The sequence below is a fragment of the Pelodiscus sinensis genome, chromosome 5 (genome assembly GCF_049634645.1).
Source record: "Pelodiscus sinensis isolate JC-2024 chromosome 5, ASM4963464v1, whole genome shotgun sequence".
Classification (NCBI taxonomy): Eukaryota; Metazoa; Chordata; order Testudines; family Trionychidae; genus Pelodiscus; species Pelodiscus sinensis.
In genome coordinates, this window is record NC_134715.1 from 102,130,496 (window position 1) to 102,156,281 (window position 25,786).

At 43.4% G+C, this 25,786-nt stretch overlaps 1 protein-coding gene across 1 annotated transcript in view; it reads left to right on the top strand.

Moving 5' to 3' along the window:
- CCDC149 (coiled-coil domain containing 149) overlaps positions 1-25,786 on the top strand; it is a 96,986-nt gene that overhangs the window by 65,200 nt on the left and 6,000 nt on the right. Inside the window, exons 7-11 of the mRNA XM_075930634.1 lie at positions 7,244-7,316; positions 8,631-8,715; positions 9,376-9,520; positions 17,615-17,691; positions 24,097-24,216. Coding sequence (XP_075786749.1) covers positions 7,244-7,316; positions 8,631-8,715; positions 9,376-9,520; positions 17,615-17,691; positions 24,097-24,216 — 500 coding nt within the window. The remainder of the gene's footprint in view (positions 1-7,243; positions 7,317-8,630; positions 8,716-9,375; positions 9,521-17,614; positions 17,692-24,096; positions 24,217-25,786) is intronic.

The window sequence follows — 25,786 nt, forward strand, 5'->3', positions numbered from 1 at the left end:
GCTTTTATCGCTGTTAGCAGATTTGTTCTGCGAATTCTGGGCAGAATTCAAAAAATAAACTCTTGTGCCAACCACAAATGCTTACTTCATCCCTTTATGAAAAATTACAAAGAAAAGTATTTAACTACCTACTGCTCACATAAGCCATCTCACGGAAAATGAGTTCTGCAGGCCCCTTGCATTACCAGCATATTCAAATCTATATAAAGGAAAAACAAAATAAAATCATACAGCTATTAATTAACTAAAATAAAGCAAATATTTTAGTAGGCCAAGATAAAACAGATATCGGTTAGTAGGCTACAACCCTGCCCCTTCCTGCTGTGCTCTGTTTCCTCCTGCCCACATCACAACCCTTGCCCAAAGCTCCTTCCCTGAGTGACTCAAGCAGGGGATAGCAGGAGTTGGCTCCCTACAGTCACCACAATGGCAATAGCTGAAGTGTTCCAGTAGCATGCTCTGCTCTGCGCCAGACAGACAAAGCACCCTGGGGTAAGTCTCTGGTCAGTCCCTTTGCTGATGCCGCGAGGAAGCAGAGCACAGTAGGCTAGGAGATGGGCAGCAGAGATGGCTGCCAGATTGCTCCTGTTTTGGCTCTCATCCCTGCAGTGAGTGCATAGGGGCAAAAGGGTAGGGAGGACCCCTACCAGGCCCCGAGGTTATCTTCCCCCCTTCCCACTAACACCACCCCTCCAAAGCCACTATGGGGCCTCCCAAAGCGCAGGGCCTGAGGTGGCTTCCCTGAACGGTCCTATGGACAGGACAGCTCTGGCTACACCACAGCTTTAAAGAATGTAAACTGACAGACTTGGACTCTTAAATGTTATGCTTTGTATTTGTTCTGTTTCATGTTTGTTCTCATTCCATTTAAATCATGAACTGGTGGCCAGAATTCAAAATGGCAGGTACCTTAGTTAGGTTTTGCCCTGCTGTCTCTAGTATAGACAAGCCTTCAGTCACCTTATCCGTAATTATCATAAAAATAAATACTTAATACCTGTAAAGCACTTTCATGTTCAAAGCACTACACAATCATTAAGTCCTCTTTACAACATCCTCTGAGGTGTGTAAGTGGGACAAGAGAAACACCCTAGCAACACTGGTGGTTCTTTGAGTTCTTGGTCATGTCCATTCCATGTAGGTGTGTGCACACAGCAGTGTGCACAGATGTCAGAAGCTTTTTCCCAGGGAGCCCTCTGGAGTCGTGCTGTGTATATATACCTCTGCTGGCCCTCTATCCCCTCAGTTCCTTCTGACTGCTCATAACTGTTTTTGGAACACCCTGGGCTTGGTTTTCAAGTCTACCGTCAGCTCATTTTGTAGATAGTTCTCTAGTGTTAGTGTTCGTCCACTGCCAGCACAGACCCCAGTACCAGGACCATTGACTGACCAGATGCTGCCACCTGCTCCTGTTCGGCACCGGGGGAAGCCTATAGCTAGGTGACAGCACCCAGCACTGGCGTCCGCAGCACTGCCCTGGTCTGCTTCCCACTTGTCTAGGGCAGAGTCAGTGTGGTCAAGGGCCTCATCCACCTGTTCCCAGTTTTGACACTGATCATATTCCAGGTACCACTCGCAGCACCATAGCCCACCACTGCAGCAAACATGGCCCCTGCAGTGGCAGCCACACTGTGGGCCTACCATCAGGCCCAGGGCCCCATGCCTTCCACGCTGGGCTCTACTGGTACATATTCCAGGGGTACTTACTCAGCCTTGCCATTTCCAAGGGCCCCAGCATCAGAGAGCAGACATAGCCCACAAAAGCAGGCGGACTGACCACCTACAGAAGGTGAGGAAGCAGCAGTGCATGCGACCATTCCAGACCCACCTCAGCGGACAGGCTACAGCAGGAGCATTTACCAATCACAGACTCTTAATAGTTGCCTGATGAACCCTGGAAGATCCTTCGCCACCCATGCCCACCATGGATACGAGGACACACCAGGAATTGTTCAGAAGGATGGCGAGCAACCTGGGTAGCCAGGCCGAGATGGTCATGGAGGATATGGACCCAATGGTAGATATCCTCACTGCAGATGTCCCAGGCAGCGTGGCAATGCCACTTAACAAGACAGTGGCCAAAACTTTTAAGACTCTGGCAAATCCCGGCATTTGTCCCACTGACCCAGAAGGGGGTGAAGCACAAGCATCTGTATGCGCACCCACTCCCAGGTACTTTGGTTGTCCGGGCAGCCAGCCACAGAGAGACCAATCAGCCGGGTCCTGGGCCTAAGAGCAAAGAGCCCAAGTAATTGGACTTGCTGGGCAGAAAGGCATACACAATGGGGGGATTGCAGCTAAGGATTGCCAATCACCAGGCGGTAGTTTTCATACCTATAACATCTGGGTGGTAGTGGATAAGTTTAAAGTACTACCACCTCAGGACTCCCGCCAAGAGTTCAGAGCACTGTCGTAGGAAGGTGAAGTGGTCTCGTGCATGACCTTTCACGGGGGTTTGGATGCTGCAGATTCTGCTGCAGTGGCGACAGGCATAGTAATGCAGCATAGTTTGTGGTTGCAGAAGTCCGGCATCCCACCCAAGGTCGAAACCATGACGCAGGATCTTTCTTTTGTGGGAGCTGGACTATTTTCTGACCAAACTGATATGAAGCTGCACAGTCTCAAGACTCCAGGAAGTCTTTGGGTGTACATACACCGGCCCCACATTGGCACTCCGTCAATATTAGACCCCGCACACAAAAACACCCCTCTTCCAGCAGAGCTATAGACCCAATACTAATAAGAGAAGAGGCTGTAACAAAAATGGGAGAGAAATAAAAGGAGGAGATGGAGATATGCTTCCTTCCAGGAAATGGGCCTTCCCTTGAATCAACAGGTGCCTAGTTCAGGATTTTGAAGATGCGCCCAACGGCAGAATTCCAGCCTCCATACCAGGTCCCCCTTTTGTCAATCATCTATCCCACTTTTACTGTGCTTGGTCTCAGTTCACTTCAGATCATTGGTTATTACCTACAGTAGGAGTACCTGTGCCCATCCCTCTTTAGGGAACCTTCTCATGAGCACCTTTTAAAACAAGAGGTTGTCATTCCCAGAGCTGGGGACAGTAGAATTGGTTCTCAAAGAGTTCAGAGGAAAGAGTTTTTATTCCTGTTACTTCCTTATACAGAAGTCCAAGGGAGGTCTCTGGCCTATTCTGGATTTCAGAGGCTTGAACAACTTTATAAAAAAAGACGAGGTTCAGAATAGTAATGCTGGCTTCCATTATTTCCTCTCTTGAGAGGGGGGACTGGTACTCTGCCCTCAATTTAAAGGATGCTTACTCCCATATCTCTTGATTCCTGCTCATAGGAGATTTCTCAGGTTTACAACTGGGACAGACCACTGCCAGTTTTCAGTTCTCATGTTTGGCGCCTCTGTGGCCTGAAGAGTTTTCATAAAATGTATGGCAGTCATAGCAGCCTTTCAAAGGAAACACAGCGTTCAAGTCTTCCCGTACCTGGATGATTGGCTGATCAGGGACCCCGCAAAGGCCCAGGTAATTCAGCACATAGAATTAGGCATTCCATTGTACAACTGGGTCTTTTAATAAATGAGGAGAAATTGACCCTTGTTCCCACAGAGACACTCAGGTTCGTAAGGGCCTGACTGGACTCCATTACAGCTATGGTCTCTGTTCCCAGGGCCTGGTTTATGGCCATAAGGGACATTCTTTTACGGCTGAAGGTGTCACCCCTTAGAACGGCCTGAAACTGCATGAGGCTGTTGGGCCACTGCTGTTTACAGCTGCTGCCCTGGCTCTGTAGTAAGGGTGCTGGTGAGGTGACTAGGGGCCAGTGGCTTGGCAGGCTGGATCCAGCCCGCTGGCCACTTCTTGCCCACCCCTGGGCTAGACAGACTGTACCTGCACGTTCAGCAGCCTCATCCTCTCTGGGAGTTTAGTTTAGTCCTAACTGTTACACCTTGGTTCGGTGATGTGATGGGAGTCTCAAGGGTTAAAGCTGACTACCCAGTGAAAACTACTGGATGATGGTGAAACAAATGATTTTTATTAAGTGGAATGATTTTTTTTTTTAAATCAAAACTAACAATTAGCAAATGGGTTTTTTTTAAACTAGCAATTGCTTAATACTTTTACAGCGTAGAAAACCTAAACTTAGCTGTACTTAACTAATTACAAACTTCTTTGATTACAATTCTACTATACCAAATCACTGTCTTTAATTTGCTTAACAAAAATGCAAAACAAAGACAATATAATGATAATAAAAGCACCGTCCAAAGCCAGCCCCTCTATGGTTATTTTAGGACAGCTGGTGGAGTTAGTCATAAATCTACTTTTACCACTTAACAACTCCGGGGCTTCTATTTCTAACACTTACATTTAACCTAAATACAACACTACTACACAACACAAAATTATACAATTTACACAGTGTGGTTAACAGAACTTAGATACGCTTTACAGAATTACACAGTGAAATTAACACAATTTAACTATTAATTAAACCAATAACTAATACATTTAAGCAATACTTACAAATCCAGCAACGATAACAACACAAAGAACACACTAGAACTCGGAGCATGCTCAGGACTCGTGCACCCCTATATTTGACTCGAAGGGTGGGGAGGCAGCCTCAGGGTGATCAATCCTTTAGCCGGGCAAAAAAAGACACGTGCCCTCAATACACGGAACCTCCGTCGAACAAAGGGATTGAGGGTCTTTTATACAAAAATTCAGTGTCTGTGCCATGCTATGGTCTGCATTTGGCAGGGCCTGATAGGCTAGTGATGAGGTAGTATGACAATACTGCCCTATAGGAATTTTCGTGATGTATGCGTGATCCCCTCGTGGACAGGACCAGATGGGGCATAGTTAGTGTTAGACAATTATGTTTTATTACCCTATGTTTACTTTTTCCCTTGCCCCTAAGACTGGTCAAGCTACGGTCAAGTGAGGCTTATCTGTAAGCACTATCTAGTCATGCTCACCTCCCTGTTTTTTTGGCGCCTGTGAGTCCCAGAATGCCTATAAGATCAAATTCCATTCACAAAACTGCATTGTGCTGCCCATGCTCCTCTGAGTATCTGGGTTTTGTGTGAGGGGCCTTGTGTGGCAGGATGGGCTATACGCGAAGGCCGTGGACAGAAAAAGCCTGCTTTACAACACTAACAAGGCTCGTTCTCTCCCTCCCCACCTCACCCTTCCCCATTTGCAGGGCTCGACAAATAATACAATCGACTCGCCGTGGCGAGTAGCTTGTAACCCGGAAGAGCCGGGTTCGGGCGATCTGCGCATGTGCAGATGGCCGGACAGCACAGCTGGCGAGCGGGGCTCACCGCGGTTTGGCAAGCCCTGCCCATTTGAGCCCCTGCCGTGTGCTCCCTTGTGCATCTCTTGTAGAAGGTCACATTTTTTGGCGGCCATCATGTCAGCTAGGTGAATGTCAGAATTGAACCCTCACTTCAGAGCCCCCTTATATGGTGTTCTTTAAGGACAAGGTTAGATTGCACCCTCCACCTCAGTGGCATGGGAGGGGGGCAGTTGCCCCCAGGCCAGGCGCCATGCTAGGGGAGCACCAATTTAGTTCCCCTCCCTCAGCTCGCCTGCTCCTCTTCCTCCCACCGCTGGTGGCTGGAGCCTCCTCCCCACCTCTCTGCCCCCAGCCCGACCCTTCTCCATCTCTGCTGGTGGGTTAGTGCATGCGAGGGCCCAGCCCCAAACTGGAGGGGCCAGGAGAAAACGCGGTACAAGCTCTCTCCCCCTTCCAGGGTCGAGCTCAAGCATGCAGCCGGGGGGAGGGGGGGGGGGGAGAGAGGAGGACCACATATATTGCCTTTGCCCCTGGGTGCATAACACCCTTGCTACACCTTCCCCCTCCCCCTCCCCCACCCCCGGCATTTCTACCAAAGGTTGTCTCCCAGTTCTACATGTCTCGGGACAGATTTGTACCAGTGTTCTTCCCAAAACCCCATGCTATGCCCAGGGAGCCAGCCCTTCACTTGCTCACAGGAGAGCTCTGGCATTTTTATCTAGAAACAACAAGACCATTTCGTAGGTCAGCCCAACTTTTTATTTCAATAGCTGAAAGAATGAGGGTCCTCCCAGTATTAACCCAATGTTTATAATCTTTAATCACATCCTTTATCAAAGCATGCTATGATCTTGCAAAGAGACCAGTATCTCCTATCGCTATGCATTCCGCAAGTGCACATGCTTCGCTTGCAGTTTTTCTGGTGCAGGTGCCTATTCTTGATACTTGTAGGGCAGCCACTTGGTCTTTGCTGCACACATTTACCAGGCATTCTGCTATTGTGCAGCAGGCTGGGGATAACACAGTATTTGGCAGAGAAGTATTGCAGTCTGTAATCCATGTAGTCTCCGACTCTACCACTGTTGGTAGAGCTAGAGGTTCTCCTACATGAAATGAACATGAGCAATCCCTTGAAGGAAAAAAAAAAAGGTTACTTACCTCTTGTAACTGTTGTTTTTCGAGATGTTTATTGCTCATGTCCATTCCAAATCCCACCAGTTTCCCCTTCATTGGAAATTTCTGGCAAGAAGGAACTTAGGGGGTATGGGCCTAGCAGGGGTATATATGCGCTCATATATTGGCACCACTCCTGGGGACTCCCTGGCTATCAGCTTTTTCTCTCTGCTGAGGGAAAAAGCTTCCGACATCCGTGCATTCAGCGCACATGCACCTACATGGAATGGACATGAGCAACGCATCTTAAAGAACAACAATTATGAGAGGTAAGTGTCCATTTTTATTACTTTCTTTTCATTTGGCTTGGTCTAAACACAGCTTTTGTGTAACTTTTGGTTATGAATGGCATTTTTCTCTTAGCCAAAATAAGTTTGTCCCAATCATAGTATGGATGCAATGACACTAGGATACAGTTGTTATGGTATAGGTTGTTCCCTTACTTCGTGCAAATGAATTTATAGAGCAAGTCCAGTGTAATGTATCAGAAGGAATTATGGAATATCCGACCAGTAGTTCGTCCCAGCACATTGGCTAATACAACATCCATATGTGAATGCGTGTCTGGCATGGGTAGGGTTTTGCAGTGGAGATGCTCCACCCATGCTAGGTGAATTCTGCTGTGATGACATAACTGTAGGAGTCCCTTCATGTGATATGTTCTGCCAATGGGTCTGTTGGTGCCTTGTGCTGCACAATGACTAATCTGTTTGCCACTGCTTAATAAATAACAAGCAAACAATATACAGGAACAATATACAGAAATTTAATTATATCTGTTACGTATTTTTCAGATACCTTCAAGAGAGATTAAAGCAACTGCAAGATGAGGTCAACCTTCTTAAATCTAATATTGCTAAGTACAAGGTAGAGTTTTCTGAGCATTCTGTTACGATGCGCTCCTTTATTTATAGAGTTTTAAACTTTTTTCATTTGTTTAGAGCATACACATTTTTAAAATGTAAAATTGTTTGGGTCTGCAGCACCTTAAAGCTAACATTCAAGGTGGAATACCACTTCCTCTTAACTTTAGTAGACAACTGGGTAGTTTTAGTACCTATATGTGTTTTTGTTTATATCCCCAGTTTTTCCTATAGACTTCTTTGCTATATTTATAGTATAAAATGACTTTTGTAGAAATGTCTGAAAGTGAATAGGTTTGTTTCAAGATCTAGGAAAAAGTTGCTCCTTTCAGTTGGTGTTAGTGTGAGATTGTTATGGCTTCTTGTGAAATGGAGGATTGGTGGTGATGGTAGAAAATTAGTGCTCTTGTGTTTCTACAGAGTGTTACAATGTTTATTATCGTGCAGTTCTTTTATCTCCGTGTTTCCTAACACCAGTACTGTTGATTGGTGAATCTTAATGATAAAAGAAGAAAAATCAATCTCCACTTCTGGGATAGACTGTATGCAGTCTCTTGTACAATAAATCTTCTGGGCTAAATCTAGATGACTGGGTATTCTTTTTCTCATTCTCTGCTCCGATGTCAATCAAAAACCATATAGTCCTTCTTTCTGCATGAGACTTTAAATCTGATGATAATTATTGTTAAGCAGTGTCAGCATTCCCTGCCATTCTAGTGAAGAGCAGAATTCCTCCAAAGCATTCCCAACCTCATTCCTGGCACAGGAGTGAGAAACTGTGACCACAAAGTAGGCTCTTGTGTGCATCTGATGGCTGAGGGGACAGTTCTTGAGGAATAATTAGAGATCATCTTTAGTGAGAATCATGATTTTGCGTGGAACTCTCCCTGAAAACCAGCGTTTTCTGTTGAAGGAACTTGAGAGCTTTAGTGCTCTTTTCATTTCCCTTTTTAAGCATGTCCAAGAGCATTTCTAGATGGTCAGAATTTATTCCAGGATGCTATTCCTCAGGGTGTATTGGTGCTTTTACAAATATATTCAACCATTTCCAGAAAGAGGACTGTTCTAAAAACCCAAGGGGGATAGAAAGAACAGTAAAGGTGATGGTGATGAGGTTCCTAGATTCATAAGGGTCACAAAAGCTCTTTTAGTCTACATAGCCCATACTCCACAATGAGCCCCATTCATCCAACCTGTGGTATAGATACAGAATCGGGCTCTAGAAAAGTAACTCCAGGATTAATATCCCCACCTTCAAATCATTTACTCTAATAAAATGTTTTGACTAATGTTTCCAAAAATATTTTTGTTTCCTTAGAATGCTCTAGAGAGACGGAAAAATTCAAAGATCCATAGCAGATCCAGCAGTAGTGCCCTGACTGGAGTCCTTTCTGCAAAGCAAGGTACTGCATGGATGGATTATGGTGGTATTGTACTTCATTCTTTCTTCACTCAACTCAGGTTCTCCTGCGCTGACTTCTCCTTTTCATACATTTGCATTGTTTCTAGCTGCATCAGATGTCCAAATGTGATGATGCTAGTGGACTTGCTGAGCGTGGTTTAATGAGACCACAGGCTATCTTATTGCAGAGGAAGGTTCTTATAGGCTGGTGTATGGCAGCACTATCACATCAATCTCAACCTGTGCGAAGCAATCTTTCGAATTAAACCTTCCTTATGGACATGTTGTTTCAGTTAGACAGAAGAAGAATATTTTTTTCTGCTAATGGCAGGAGGTCCCAGGTCTTCAGAGGATAGAAAAATGAGGCTCTTTCCAACTGAATAGAAATCTGCTAATTCCAAAAGAAATATTGTCTAAGGAGAAAATGGGTCTAGCTATGTTAGTACTGGTGAGTGCTGTGGAACAATTATCACTTCAGATAGCCACCATTTTTATGATTATTTGATTATTGTATGTCTGCATTTGTTTTGCTGGTTGGTTAGCATAAATCTACATTTAGCTAAGTAATGAAACAAAGGTGGACTTGCTTTTTAAGTCAGACTAGCTCCTTGTGTCACATTTCTGTCCACACACAGTTTTATTTTTGTTTTTAACATTGTAGTCCAAGAGTTGTTATCGGAGGACCATGGATGTAGCCTACCAGCCACACCACAGTCCATTTCAGATCTCAAATCTTTAGCTACTGCCTTACTAGAGACTATCCATGAGAAAAATATGGTCATACAACACCAAAGGCAAACCAACAAGTAAGTAGCATGACTTGGAGGTCGGGGAAAACCAATACGGGTATTCAGAACACTTTTTAGGCTAGCATTTGAGGTTTGAGCTCTTGTATATAAAATAGGAACTTAAACAAGGAAGGGAGGTCAGGTAGATCCAAATTTATGACAATGACATTTCATGGAATAGCAGTTGTTTAGCCAAAGCCATGCAAACTCCTAATATAGCAACTGAAGCATTGGTTTTACAGTCCAACAGCTTATGCCTTGAAATACTTATTGTATGATTCCTAATCTGCCTTGGACATTGTTTAAGACATCGGACTGTGTCCTTATGCAGCACAAGAAAGTGGAAAATTGGAAGCATTTCTTTATTATGTATTCAGCTTTTTAGCAGCACTGACTCACTAGTGATAATCAGAGGTAATTCAGGCTTCTAAAAGGCCAGAAACAGGCAGATATCTTTTATGAAAGGAAGATAAATACTAAAGGAAACTGGATTGCACTAGACTAGATAATTCATTTTGAAATGTGACCATTCCTATACATAAGCATAATCCATAGCATAATTCTTAGAAGTGGCGACAAAAACGTAGGAATAGTTTGTAGGCATACTTAAATTCTGTGGATGGAGCAAGGGTCTGTTGAACTGAAGGGAGGCTAATGTCGCATTGGTATCAGGGAATTTGAGGAGAAATCCAGGCACCTTCCAACCTAGCTGTCTCTCTGACTTGCATCATTCCACCATGTTTCAATTGAAATTTATGATGTCATGGTTCTTTGACATGTGCCCTGCTTTATTTTTGCCCTGTTTTTGCCTGTAAACTTTGCAAATTGCTATGTAAGTATTAAGAGTGTGTCTCACTACAGCTCAGAGCATGCCTCACGGTCTGGTTAGACAAACTTGTGCTAGCTCTGCTCAAACTAACGAACTAAAAATGGCAGTATAGACACAGCAGCACCAAGTATATTTTTTTTACCAGGATGGTTGCTTTTTTTTTTTTTTTTTTTTTTTTTTAAACTCTTAGTTTGACCTGATTGCCCCTCGCTACTTGTCTGTTTTCTCCAGATCCTACTTCAAATAACCTTCTCAAATTTAGATAAGTGGAAAGAGATGCAGATATTAATGGGGCCATAGAAGGATCAATAGAAATTAGCAGCATGGCCTGAAAAGTAATGAAGAAATAGAACACTTTTTGGTGGAAAATAATCTGGATGCACAGATACTAAATGAGACATATCTGAAAAACAATAAAGTTGCAAGAGATTAAATGATGGATATTGGATTACATATGACTTTGTAGCGTAGCACAAAAAAAGGCCATTGAAACTTTGGTCAACATATATGCACGCACAGCCTATCCTCCTCTCTTCAGGTCTGTTGTTACCATACATGTAATCAGAATACAGGCAGTCCCCGGGTTACGTACAAGATAGGGACTGTAGGTTTGTTCATAAGTTGAATCTGTATGTAAGTCGGAACTGGCGTCCAGATTCAGCCGCTGCTGAAACTGACCAGCAGTGGCTGAATCAGGACGCCTGGGGCAGAGCAGCTGGGGTGCTGCCGGGTTGGTCCCGTAGCGCCCAGAGCGGCGCTACGGGACCAACCGGCAGCGCCCCAGCTGCTGTACCACAGGTGTCCGGAGCAAAGCCGCGGAGCACGGGGGCAGTGGGACAGCCCAGACGCGCCGTGGCTGTCCTGCTGCCCTCGGGCTCCGTGGCTTTGCTCTGCTTTGCTCCCCGTCCCCCTGGTCTGTAGACCAGGGGGACGGGGAGCAAAGCGGCAGAACACACGGGCAGCGGACAGCCCAGACGCTGCCCGCGTGCTCCGCGGCTTTGCTCTGCTTTGCTCCCCGTCCCCCTGGTCTGCAGACCAGGGAAATGGGGAGCAAAGCGGCGGAACACGCGGGCAGCGGACAGCCCAGATGCATCTGGGCTGTCCGCTGCCCGCGTGTTCCGCTGCTTTGTTTCCTCTCCTTGGTCTGCTGGAGACCAGGGAGAGGGAGGGCCCCGTTCGTAACTGCGGATCCGACGTAAGTGCGTAACTGCGTAACTCAGGGACTGCCTGTACTGCATTCAGTTTGGGTGCCTCTATGAAAGAAGGAATGATCAAGTGGAATGAGTTTGGAGGAAAGCAGCAAGGACAGTTAGCCTAAACATCTAGCATAACTATGAGCTAACCATGATTAGAGCAACCTATAGATATTGGGAAGCTGCAAACAGCAAGAAGGGAGATTCATTATTTTGGATACTGTGTGAGGCAACAGGATGAAACAGAAAAAGTACAACTTAGAAAAACATCCTGACAGCACAGTGAGGTATTAAACCAAGGCTACTCAACACGCCACCCGTGGGTGACATGCGGCCCACGGCCCATTTATTTGCGACCTGCAGTGCAGTTTGGATTTATGCCGGTCTCAAGACACGGCTTGCAGGTGGGAGCCAAAACACAAGAAGTAGTCAGTATAATGGTCTTTTGTTGATATGTGTTTTAGTAGTTAAATTCCTGGACTATCATATGGGTAGAAATCGGGTAAATATTGCATTTTATTAATATCAGCAGGACTGACTTAAATGGGGCCTGTGAGTTGTGTAGTCTTGCCTTAATCTTTCCATTCATGCCTGTCAGTGTGAAAGAAGCTATTTGCATATATATTTGTATGAATATGCAACTACACTTAAGCATGTGCTATGGGTCTCCTTGTGGCCCCCAGCATTTCCAAAGTTGAGTAGCCCTGTATTAAACCATGGACTGGTCTTCTAAGGGAAGCAAAGGAAACCTTAGTGCTTTGGGCATCTAAAACAAAATTTTACAAACCCATATAAAAAGTTGGGGCAGTGGGTGAGCTAATAGTAGTAAAGGCAGATACCTGAAAACAGGAAGGCAAACCAAACTAGTGATGAAATGTGAACTCACTATGCAGTGTTGGTAGGGTGAGAGAGGGATGCACAAGGGAGGAGAAGCTTCCCCTCTCCTCCAGTGTCTGGGCCAGAGGTGAAAAGTAATAAGACATTCTATAAATACATTAGAAGCAAGAAGACCAACAACAGAGTAGGCCCACTGCTCCGTGAGGAGGGAGAAACAATAACAAGAAACTTGGAAATGGCAGAGGTGCTTAAGTCATTCTTCCATTCTACTCTGCGCTGATTAGGCCTCAATTGAAGTATTGTGTCCAGTTCTGGGCACTGCAATTCAAGAACATGAGGGAAGACTGAAAAAACTGGGTTGGTTTAGTTTAGAAAAGAGAAGACTGAGGGGAGGGGAGACATGAAAGCAGTTGTCAAGTATCTAAAGGTGTCTTAAGGAAGAGGGAGACACACTGTTCCTCTTGGCCTCTGAGGGTAGGACAAGAAGCAATGGGCTTAAATTGCAACAAGGGAGATTTAGGTTGGACGTTAGGAAGACCTTCCTAACTGTTAGGGTGGAATAAATTGCGTAGGGAGGTTGTAAAATCTCCATCTCTGGGGATATTTAAGAGCAAGTTGGATAGACATCTATCAGGGATGGTCTAGACGATGCTTAGTCCTGCCATAGGACAGGGCACTGGACTCGATCACCTCTCGATGTCCCTTCCAGTTCTAGTGTTCAGTGATGCTGTGCTGACAGGGGTTTCATGCAAACAGGCATTCCTCCTTTCTCAAGGTTAGAGATGCAGAGAGGATAAGTTAGAGAGGAGGCTGGGAGGGCAAGCTGGCAAGAGAATGGAATGTAATGTGAGGAAAGATGACCTAGCTCAGTGATAGAAGTATCTCTTTTCTTCATCCTTCTATTCCTTTCACTCTTTCCCTGGCCTTTCCTGTTCAGATTCTTCTGTGCAGCAAGGTAACTGTGAAATCACATTATATATTAACTGCCTGTTGTGTTCAAAATCTTCTTAGAAGTTTAAAAATTCAATTTGCTTTCTTTTAAAACTCCTCCTTTTTTTTTTTTAACCAAAAGGTGATGACTCTTTTTGACATACCACTTGAAACCACTGAGTTTATTTACTACTTTGTCCTACATGTACATAGGCATCATCCCTGGAGAATGATTCCCAGTGTGTGTTTTAGTTAACTTGTGCTCCCTCTGCTGGTCTGCTGCAACACAAGGAGAACAATTTGAACCCACAGAAATGGTGGTGGTGGTTGTTGTTGTTGTTACCACCAAGAATTAAAAAGAATTAAAAATAGGATATTTAATCTTTCCCTTACAGATCAGTCTTAACAACTGTGCTGAGTACTCATGAGCAAGGATTGTAGACATCAGTTGCTAACCTGTCTCTCAGGCAGGAGTTTTTAAAATACGACAGGACAAGCCAAGACTGATTAGCACACACTAAAGAATGTGGTAATAGATCCACTTCCCCACACTCAGCCCAGGTGAACTCAGGGTGTTTTTAGGTTGGGATTTTGTTTGTTTTTTTGAGTGACTGGCCAAGCACATATTGATACCATAAGGATTTTCTGTGGTTTTTTTGGTGGGATATATACTCACAATATTTGGAATCAGCAGACAAAAGCACTTGGGCTAGATGTTTGGAACACAGTTATCTTATATTGCACCCTCAGCTTTCCTGGTGCTTTTATTGTTAATCCGTTTTTTGCCAAAGGCAATGAGATGAAATCCTATGTGCATATTATAAATAAAAATAAAGTAGGCAAGAATATCCTGAATTGGCATTAACTGATTTGTCTCCCACAAATGAATTAACCCATTCCCAAAATGCAAACCCATCTTCAGAGTTTGAAGGCTAGGACAGTGATGGAATGCTTTTGTTTAACAGCTACGGTACCAGGGTGGTGGTAACTTTCGGTTAGACATCTGGCTAATGTCTGATCTAGGTTAGCTTTCTGCTCCTGTATCATGTCCTGGGTTCCTTTGCCACTTACTGTTGGAATGCAGGGCTGAGAGCTAATAAATGAGACTTTGGTACCTAATACCTTTAGCGCCCACTAACCCTTAACCAGGAGGCAGGACTACTTGGGGTAATGGGTTTAAAAAGCCAGCTCCAAAGAGACCAAAGAAACTAGTGAACAGAAGCAGCTAACTGGAGTTTTGCAAAGGAGTTTAGAGAGTGCACGAGAGAGCCAGATCCACCTAATTAACATGGTCTAATTACATCCCCATCCCTACCCCAGGCAGGAGTAACTATAAAGCAAGCACAGGTACAAAAGCAAAGTTTAGTGCACTGAATGCAATGTGTATGACGATATGCCATGAAGACAGATGGCATATATTTGCACTTGGTCCAAGTAGCTCATGGCCCTGGGAGACAGAGAATTGGCTCTTGAGACTGAACTGGATGAGCTAAGGAAGACAGATTGATAGATGAGACTTCTTGGGACACACTAGAGCAGACCTGCTCTGTCTGACAGACTCTGTACTGTTGGGGACAACGAAAGCCTTGGGGAAGGCAAACATCAAGGTTGCGTGAAAGGAAATGATCCCGTAATTTGGAACTTCCTTCCAGATGATGTAATGGTAACCTCTTGTACTGATACATTGAGGACGGGGGGCAGAGGAAGGATCCAAGTTAAGACTAGGTGATAGTAATGGGGGATTTGATCATTAGAAATAAATAGCTGGGTTTGTGACGACTAGGAGAACTGCATGATGAATTGCTTTACAGATGCCAAGGTACAAAGAGCTTTTGTGACATCTGAACAGACTTTTGTGCAGTGTTAGGAAGAGCTGACACTTGTGATATGTGGAGGGACCAGTGATCTAGGGTAAGGTAGGAGAGAGCTCATGGAGGTCAAACTTAGGCTGCTAAGTAGGAGGTTAGAAGTAAATGCCTCTATAGTGGTGGTGTTAGAAATGCTTCCGGTTCCACACACAGGGCAAATTGGGCAGAAGTGCAGGATCTCAATGCATAGCTGAGACAGTGATGTAGGGAGAAAGAATTTGGGTTTATTAGGAATTGGAGAACTTTCTGGGAAAGGAGGGACCTTGCTAAACCAAATGAAACCAGATTGCTGGCATGCAAAACTAAAAAGGTCACAGAGCAGGGGTGGGCAATAATTTTTGAAGGGGGGGGGGGGACACGTCACAAATTTTGGAAGTGATCACGGGCTGCCCCAGAATGGGCGGGACCAGGATACTTTGCATGCTTCCCTGCCCACAGACCCTGATTGGCCTGGCGGTGAGGGTGTGTGTGAAGTCTTTGCCTCCGCCCCCACCCTACCAGGGGTGCATGGCGCCTACAGGGAACTGCCAGCGGTTTTGAACAGGCCAATCCAGGCCTTAGGGCAGAGGAGCGCATGAAGTCTTTGCCCCTACCTCTGCTTTGCCAGGGGCATGCAGCTCCTGCAGAGAACTGCAAGCTGTTTTGAACAGCTGGTGGTTCCCTCTGGTGCTGTGCACCCTTGGCAGGGGGAAGGAGACTTCACACATTCTCCTGTTCACTTGGTCTTGATTGGCCTGGGGACGGGGGAATGGCAGGGTGGCTGTGGGCCAGATCAATTGGCTTGGCGGGCTGGATCCATCCCACAAAAGCTGTCTTGCCCGCCCCTGTCAGAGGGTACACGTTTGCAAAAATAAACATTTGCTAACATCCCTTTTGTAAGTGTCTCTTGAAGATGGGAATTACTCCCTCACTTCCAGTTGTAGGAATACCTTCGATATCTCCTTTCCATTGACAATTGTTCGGGATTTAGTTAAGGACTTCTGGGTTCTTATTTAGAGATGTGTTCTAAAGATTAAACACTTAAAAAGCTTACCACAAAATGGAACCTTTCTTATTTTGAGGGGAAAATTAAGGCTAAAGATAAATCTTGCTGGAGCTGAAGATAGTATTTACAAGAGGTTCAGAAACCAAATCCTGGAAAACTAGGAAATAGTCAAAACTTAGAAGTTGGTAAGGACTATAAAGAATTTCAGACTTTTTTTCTATCAAGAGAAGAAAACCAACAAAAGCTCAAAACTGAAGCAAGATCTTGTTCAGTGCAGATAACCAACATGTTAGATACAGTGTAATTGAATAGTCATGAAATGCATGAAAACTTAGCAGTTACATGACTATTTGATAGTCCCTGGGGCAGGGCCAGCAGCCAGTGTGCTCCCGGCCCCACTCCTGGAGAGCCCCCTGCCAGCCCGCTTTTTGTTATCTTGTTAACCTCTTATCTTTTGTTTGATTAACAGTGATGGCAAGCCCCAAAAGGTTCAGGTTAAATAGTCTTTCCAATAGGTATTACATTTACTATGAAAGAAATACTGTGAGAATAATATCTATATACTATATTATATATCAGAAGCAGCAACACAGGGCAGTAGCAGCCCGTTTCTGCAGGGGGTCCAAGCTCCCATGGACAGGGGCTGCTTTGGCATCCCATGGAGCAGCCTCTGTCGGGTGAGTCTGGGCCTGCTGCAGACAGAGACTGCTCCGCAGCAAGCAGCCCCATTCCACAGGGGGCCTGAGCTCCCTATAGACAGGGGCTGTGCCGGCATCCCACCAGCCCTCCACTCTTCATTGCTGCTTCTAATAAAGACAGCATGGGGCAGGAGGCAGCTTTTAAGCTGGCTTCCCCTGAGCACCGACTCATGCTTTGCTTGCTTCCCATGGGAGGCAGCAAGAGGGGACAGTTAGCTCTGCAGAGCCAGCATGTGTGAAGAGCCATCTTAAAAATCAGCTCCCCATGTGTACTGGCTCCCGCCTGCCCCCCTCACCCTCCATGCTGCTGCCTCTCAATCAGATCAGGATTGGATGCTTGTGGGGAGCCAGCACTGGCTCCTGCCTCTTCTCTCCCTCCGGCTGTCTCTGGATCACAGGCAACAAGGTTGAGGGAAGTGCACATAGTCAATAAGCCTGGGCTTATTGGTTAATCATTTACTGGACTATACACTAATATCCTTCTTTTTTATATCCTTCTACTTCCTGGTTTCACAGAACCAGCTAGAAATACCATAAGAGCTATTGTCACAGTATTTCTTGCATAGTAAATGTAAGACCTATTGGAAACATTATTTAACCTGAACATTTTGTGGTTTGCCATCACTGTTAATCAAACAAAAGATAATAGGTTAACAAGTTAATATGTATGAGCTGAGACTGTGGAGAACATATCATGAAAACATCTACAAGTGGTAGAAAATTCAGTGAAGGATTTATTTCTCACTTTGATGTATCATGTCCTTTTTTTCAGAATTTTAGGTAATCGAGTGGCGGAGTTGGAGAAGAAGTTGAGAACTTTGGAAATTTCTGGTTTGTGGAGTCTTCCAGGTTAGTAGACATTCAGAAAAACATGATTTGAGAATGGCCATTCAGGATCTGACCAGTGGTCGGTCCATCTAGCCCAGTATCCTATCTTCCTTCTGTGATCAATGCCAGGTCTTTCAGAGGGAGTACAACAGGCAATTATTGAGCGATTGATCCCTGATTGTCCGATCTCAACTTGTGGCAGTCAGAAAGTTAGGGGTTGCATCCCTCACCAACTTGGCTAATTGCCATTAATGGAACTAACCCCCATGAACTTATCTAATTTTTTTTAACCCATCCCCTGGCAATAAGTTCCACAAATTAACTGTGCTATATAAATAAGTACTTCCTTTTGTTTGTTTTAATTAGCTACCCATTAATTTCATTGTGTGACCCTTGCTTCTTGCCTTATGTGGAGGGGTAAATGACTGTTCCTTATACAGTTTTTCAATACCATTTGTGATTCTATAGATTTCTACCATACCCACTGTTTTTCTAAGCTCTTTTCCCAGTCTTTAATTAATCTTTCAAATGGAAGCTGTTCCATTCTCCTTACCACCAGCATATTCGTTACCCTTATCTGTACTTTCTCTGTTCTAATGTCTCTTCAGAATTGGGGTAACCAGAATTATATGCAGTATTCCTGGTGTGGGTGTACCATAGATTTATATAATGGCATTAATATTCCCTGCCTTACCATCTATCCTTTTCCAAATTGTTCCAAATATTTGGTTACTTTTTTCCCCCACTGCTGCTGCACATCGAACAAGTGTTTTCAGAGAACTGTAAATGACCACTCAAGAAAGATCTTGGAGTCAAATCAGCCAATTTAGACCTCATCATTTTGTTAGTTGTGATTGTTTTCCAATGCTATTATTTGGCATTTATCTGCCATTTTGTTGCCCCATCACCCAGTTTTGTGAAATCCCTTGAATTATTTAGTTTTGGGGATTTGAATGTCCACTTTCAGAGAAATTGGTTAAAATATAGCCATATTTCCATGACTGATAGAGGTTATGAAAAAATGTATTTTGAACATTTCTTGAAAATCTGGTTTAAGGTGTATCAAGTTGGAAACCGAAAATCACTAGTCACTTACGAAAATGATGACTTTACACACATTTTAAATCAGGATATAGTAAAGAGCAAAAGAAATACCATTTGGAGAATGCAAGAAATAATCAAACTATCACTATATGGGTTGTAGCTGAAAAATATTAATCATCTGCTTTAGACGTTAGTATACAATTCTATAACTTAATATATTAACCAGTTTTCAGTGTTTTATTAATTTTAGTGAAATGTGCATTATTGAGGTTACATTCTGATTTGTTTTCTCTCATTACCCCTAATTATTTCTTCTTTAACCATCTTCCTCTTTGGTGTTGACACTACTAGGTTGTGTTTGTGCTAACAGTTTCCCACTGCAGCTACCATTAGCGGTAGCAACTCTAACGTAGACAAGGTTCTAGGTAATTTAACATATATCATTTAGGTCTAACCATATGAAAAAAACCACTAACAGCAATGTACCTAAAGCGTTCTAGTGACAAATCCCTCCAGTTCTACTCTTGATGTTGGTTTTTCCTCAAATTCTCTTGATGCAAATGCAGATAAAATGTCTTGAGTCACACTTAGGTTTACATTCTAATTTAAATTTCATGTGGAGTTGCTTAGGTATTTAACATATTGACATCCTATTTTGTTTTTAAAATGTTCAATGAAATTCATAGTCTAATAAATGTAATGTTCTGTCTTTGCAAAAATGTATAAAAATAAAATAGAATAAATGGAATGCTGAGAGCTTTTTACTTCATTGTTAGTCTATTTAGGGAAGACATCCAATTAATTTTAAAACAATAACTGTCTCTTTTCTTCCTTTCTTTTGCTGCCTGAAGGCCTGAGCTACAATGTCTCAGTGGGATTTGGGAGTAGGTTCTACTTGACATGTATATTTTTAGTAACTAATTTTAGCAGTACATTAAATATTGTCACAGTATGTAAATAAATAGAAATATTATCTGAACATTTTTATATTTGTCATATTAAGATGTTCAATTGAGTGAGTTAGATGGCCACAAGGGAAATAAAGACTCCTGCACAAGACAGTTCTTTTACATTGGGAAAAATGATAGTGAAGGATGATACTCAATAGTTGTAACTGAATTTTACCCTAAATTGCAACTTGCATCAATCAGTGAGGCTTCTTTCTTTGTTTAATGAAAGAAGCAGTAAATTAAGAATTCACTTTTGTTTCCAAGTGTGATCAAGCTCAGAGATTCACAGTCTGAGTCTTGCAATACCCAGTAGGGTCACTAAAACTTTTTCAGATGGTTACAAACTGGCTTCTGCTCTGTGAAATACCTTCTTGTATCTGGTACTATGAGAACTATCATAAGAATGTTGGCTTGGGAGAAGGGTGAGAATACCTGCTCTGACTGATGATAGAAGGATTTTTGAGAAGAACACATCACTTGATTTACAGTGAGTTGAACTTTGTCATTGGAAAGACTTGCAAGTGAGAGCTGTCTTTCAACCATACTAATGAAAGAAGTGTATCAGTCTAGTTCAATAAATTTCAGATTCCTAAAAACAGGATGAGTATTGCCTAAACAATCACCAGCAATAGACTATATCTACTTATTAAGTCCATCACTATGCCATCAGTGACTCTTCTGAATATATTAAAAATATAAATAGCCTTAACATTCACTCTCTCTTTGCCATTCTATAAGAGAAATGACTTGATAGTTTATAGGTTCTTTAGTTGACTGGGTTCTATTTGCTTATATGGTAGGGGAAAAACTGTGGGTAAGTACAATCCAAAAAATGGATTTTGTTTGAAAGTGGTGAGGTCTGTAGTTGTAATCTTTTGTTGGGGTGAGTTCCATAGGGTAGGTCTCAATCCTGCAAAGTGTCTTTCACATTAAGAGCCACCCTTATTGGGTGATGGTTTCACTGTACTAGCAAAACTCAACCTGTCACAGGAGAGCATAGTTGTGTTGGGAGAGGTCTCGGGCATGGATTACCTCTGTTCATCTCCACTGAGGGTGGAGCAAAGATGGTGTTTCAGTATCCTGGTAACATTTCAATTTTGTATTAGTTTCCTAGAACTAGGGTGATGATTACAATAGAAATGTACAGTGATTGTCACCCCACTTCTGAGACTTCGGTATAAATGGACACTTTGTATCAACAATTGGCTTATAATTATCATGCTCTCAAAACCAATTCCCAGCACAGAAGAATTAGTCTGAGTCCAAGAACAGTTCACTTGCTTTTTCTTATGACTGTAGATGCTGCAGATCCCTTTTGTTACTCAGCGAACACCCACTTAAACCAGCTGAGGAGCTGCATATTTCCTCTCCGGGGGAGTGGTGTATGTAGCTCAAAACAGTTTCATCTCCTTGGAGTGGATATTTAAAAGGAGGCGAAAACTTCAAGGGATTTGACAAGACTCCATATGAGAACATTGTATTCCTCTGAAGAAAGAAGGAAACACACTTTTCTTGCCATCCTCTCACTCTCTTATTTACCTGCTTATTTTCAGCGCTATACATTTTTAACTAGAAATCCCCCCGAAAGCTCCCTAAATTATGTCCCTTCCAGCAGCTTTATGTGGAAAAGAATAACTTACAGAAGTGAGCTAGCTTAGTACAGGCTGTCCCCGACTTACATCAGATCCGTACTTACGAATGGGGCTTTTCTCGCCCCGGAGGACGCGTGCGGCGGGACCGCCCAGACGCGCTGCAGTCCCACCGCCCGCATCCTCCGGGGCGAGAAAAGCTGCTCCGTGTCTCCCTGGTCTGCTAGGGGGAGGCCCCCCAGCAGACCAGGGAGATGCGGAGCAAAGCCGCGGAGGACCCGGGCGGGACTCGGCGCATCTCGGTCCCGACGCCCGCGTCTCCATAGTCTGCTGGGGAGGGGCGCGCAGCTAGTGCTCCCCTTCCCCCAGCAGACCAGGCTTTTCTCGTGGACGCCTGTGGTAGAGCAGCTGGGGCTCTGCCGTTTTTCCCACAGCGCCACTCCTCCACACTAAAGGACCAACCCGGCAGCACCCCAGCTGCTCTGCCCCAGGCATCCCCAAGTCAGCTGCTGCTGAAACTGACCAGCGGCTGACTACAGGAAGCCCAAGGCAGAGTTGCTCTGCCCCGGGCTTCCTGTAGTCAGCCGCTGGTCAGTTTCAGCAGCGGCTGAATCTGGACGCCAGTTCCGACTTAAGTACAAATTCGACTTAAGTACAAATTCAACTTAAGTACAAACCTACAGTCCCTATCTTGTACGTAACCCGGGGACTGACTGTACTCAATCAAAATTATATTTGATAGCCACACTCACACCGTTCTCCACAGAATATGGTGTAGCAGGAGTCAAACCTCCCATTTACAAGGATGTGAATCACTGTTATAATGTATGAATAAGACACTCAAGGCTTGTGTCAAGGCTGTTCCCCACTCTGGCATGACATATGCAGAAGTGGGGGCCCACAAGAGCACCCAAAAATTCCTTTGGCCCAGTTTGAAATCCCTACCTGCATTGCTGTTGGCTGACCACATGATACTTGCCTAGGTACTGAAGGCATTAGCTAACCCAGTCATAGTTAACCCTTTAGTCGCCAGGTGCTGGTCAGCTCTCCTGATTATGACAGCTGGTCATACAATATTGCTTAGATGGCTAGAATAGATGATGATCTGATTATTTTGAGGAGCCAGCGGCTTCAAATGGGGAAGGTAAAAAAGTGAATGTGTTTTACTGGGTAATGGCTGGTCGGTGTTCGTACTGGAAGCCCCAAGCATTCCAGCTTGGGCTTTACTTTCCTGAATCTGACATGCTATGCAAGGTGCTCAGAATAAACAACTCCATTGGCTCCCATTCTGTTCAGGAAGAGCCAGTTCATTTTTTTTAAAATATCTCCATGGACTTGCCCCATACTGTGTCCTAAGCCTTTCATGTCACTACTCCCCTTCCAATCACTTCTGTTCATCTAGCCCCTGCCCATTTCTCGGTATGGTTTTACCACTGTCCTAGAGAAAAGTCTTTCCCCCCTTCAGCTTGTGCCATTTGGAACAGTTTGTTCTGCTTCGGTAACTGCCACCTTCAGTTTCAATTGAAAATTTGTCCCTCCTTCCCTTATATGATAGACAGCCAAGTGAAAGTAACTAACTCCATAATTTCATTATTTGCTGTAGAATATGCAGAGTTCAAATGCAAGTTATGTTTGAGCTGGAAGTCTGATCTTGACCTGGTCAAAATTTCTCCAGGATTATTTTATTTGTATTCTAGAAACAAGCAGGACCCAGCAAGGTCAGATCCCCATTGTCAGACATCAAACAGGCAGGTGAAAACATAGTTACAGACAAGTTTTTCAACAGTGACTAGAAATTTTGAAAGTCCAAACTGACATCACAAGTAAGGGACCTGATTTAAACAGAGGGTGCTCAGACGTTCTTGACTGGCAGGCTTTTTCAAGGTGCTGACAGACTAGGCTAAGGACCCCAGAGTCACTAGTTCTTCTTGAAAATCTTAGCTTCTAATACTGATTTAAGACAATATACAGAGAACATCCCAACAATGTGGAGGGACACAGCAAGTCCTTTGTCATCTTTCTTGTTTAATGAAGACAAGCAAGCAGAGTAGTAGCCATCGTCTGTCTAGACATTATTTATCAGTTGGCAATGTTCTATGGCCTCGCAGAAACTTGTAAAATTCTATCTACAGTGCAAGAGAGAAATTACCCCCTTGCAGGCAGATATAAACCATACCCTTTAGAAATGGATTTGGGTCCATGCATTAAAATCCTCAAGCCTTCCCTTCTTTGCAATGTTACTGTTTTCTGCCTACCTCGTAATTTATACTAATATTTTAAGCCTTTGGGGATATAATGTATATAAAAATAGGTTAGAAAATGTCATTTGTAATAGACAGTACAACAATGAAAGCAAGCTATAGAGGGTAAAAGGACAGAGTGAAATGTTTGTTGGCCTGGTGTGCTCTTTAGAGTCTCGGATGTAAATGATCTCTGCATTTGTGTAATGCTTTAATCTAAAAATAATACTTTCTGCATCACTTCTAATATGATCTGATTACAACAGAATACAGCAGCAGCTGGTCGTCTTTCAGCAAATTAGAGAACTGCCCTTTAACCAGGAATGTTGGTAGAAGTGTGTGTGTCTGTGTGTGTGTGTGTGTGTGTGTGTGTGTGTGTGTGTGTACTTTCTGTATTTGGCTTGTGCACTTCAGCTGTTGTACGTTTGTGGTTTTACTTTGTTCTGTAGAAAGGATTCTTGTAAGAGCTACTTTAACCTTTTCTGACACTACAAAAAAAAGAGGGATAGGTTCTTAAACTGGAAGATATTTTTAAGCAAAACCAAACTCTCTGGTCACTCATTAGTCAACTACTGAACCTTTCCAATGCTTTTGTCATTTCAGGTGGAAAAGATACCATAACATTCGGTGACCCAACCTTGCCTGTTCTACAGAGGTCAAGATCGCCATTGCGAACATTTGCTGACAAGCCACAACAGAATGAAGCAGCACAGAGGCATGAAGGTGAGCCTCTAGCTAGGGCATAGGTGGATCGATGCTACATGTCTTATCAAATAGAGTAAAAGTGAAAGCCAAGGTTTCATGCCTGTATAGCAGTAGGTAAAGATTCCGTGATCATAAAGATTAAATCAATCAATCACAACCCACAGGCCCTTCAAACAGGCATGGAAGGACTGATAAATGACTGAATAGTGACTTGCATAGTGCAAGAGGTCAGGTTTTAGAAGCTCGAAGGAATTTTGCAACGTAGCTGTATGCTATAGGAAAGCAACACATGGTATGTGTGTGTGAAAACTGGCTCCCTCCTGTTCTCTCCTCCTCCCCCTGCTTTACAGTGCACTGTAGGAAAGCAGACTATGGAACTTGCTTAGCATTCTCCTGCATTAGACATGATCTACAGATGAAAGGCCTCCTGATTGTGCCTGGCAAATTGAAATAAACCCCTGCTGTTGAGCAGTTGATTCTTCTTTTATATTAATGCATGCGTTTTGTTAAAATCCTTTCCCAATCACAAGCTCTAAGATCTTCCCTTAAAAGTCCAGCTAAGCTCTCTTAGATGCTAAGTAGTAAGCTAATATTTTAATGAAAACACTACTTTTCTTTACTTTTCCTTGGTGGACAGGGAGTAGATTTTTAGAGATGCCTATACACATTTGAATAAGTTATTTAATGGCTATAACACTTTTGGCATGCCCAGATCTTATTCAGTCAACCATGAAGTACTGTAAATGTTTTATTAATTCCTCAAATTAAATAGATCATAGCTGCATTTTGACTTCATTATCCATGTTATCAGATGATTGACAGCAATTGATTACTTTTAGTCTTGATCAGCTGATTATTTTCTTGTGCTAAAAATAGGAAATTAAACCATATTTAACACCTTCATTGAATATATAAATAACGTACACGTACCAGTCTTCATTTTAAATAATAATTGGGCTGTAATTAAATCTTCACTTATTGAAAGTGTTTCTTTGATATCATTCCATTGTCTTCCATTTTATTCGTCATTGTGGGCAGGGCTGGTAGCACTCCCAGAATTAAGATTGCTCAACACTTCCTATTATAAGAACCTGCATACCCTTCCATGTAACTTTGCTGAACTCCAGCCATTTGGGCTGAAATTTTCCATGCTGAGTGTGTGTCAGCCTAAACTGGTTTGGGCTTTTTTTGGCTTTGTTTGCTTTGTTTTTTAATTTCAGGCAAAACCGTTCAGATGTTTCTGAGAACAAGATGTAACACTTGTAAAACGCACACACCCTTCCCACCATCTAAGGCTTTGTCTACACTTAATTTAAAGTGCGGCTGTGGGGAGAAGCTAACTAGTTTACACGGATATTTTACAGTGCTGTAACATATTGAGCTCAGGGGAGGGGCATGTTTTTTCACACCCCAGAACCATAAAGCAACAGTGCTGTAAAGTGCTAGTGTACACTTGGCCTAAATGGTATTTTCTCTGTGGACTATCTATTATTGCTGTCAGTTACTCTGTTAGCTTAAGTAGCAAAGACATGTGTGATGCAAGCTAGTTCGGGCCCCTTATCTATATGCGCTATGATGCTGTCTTGAA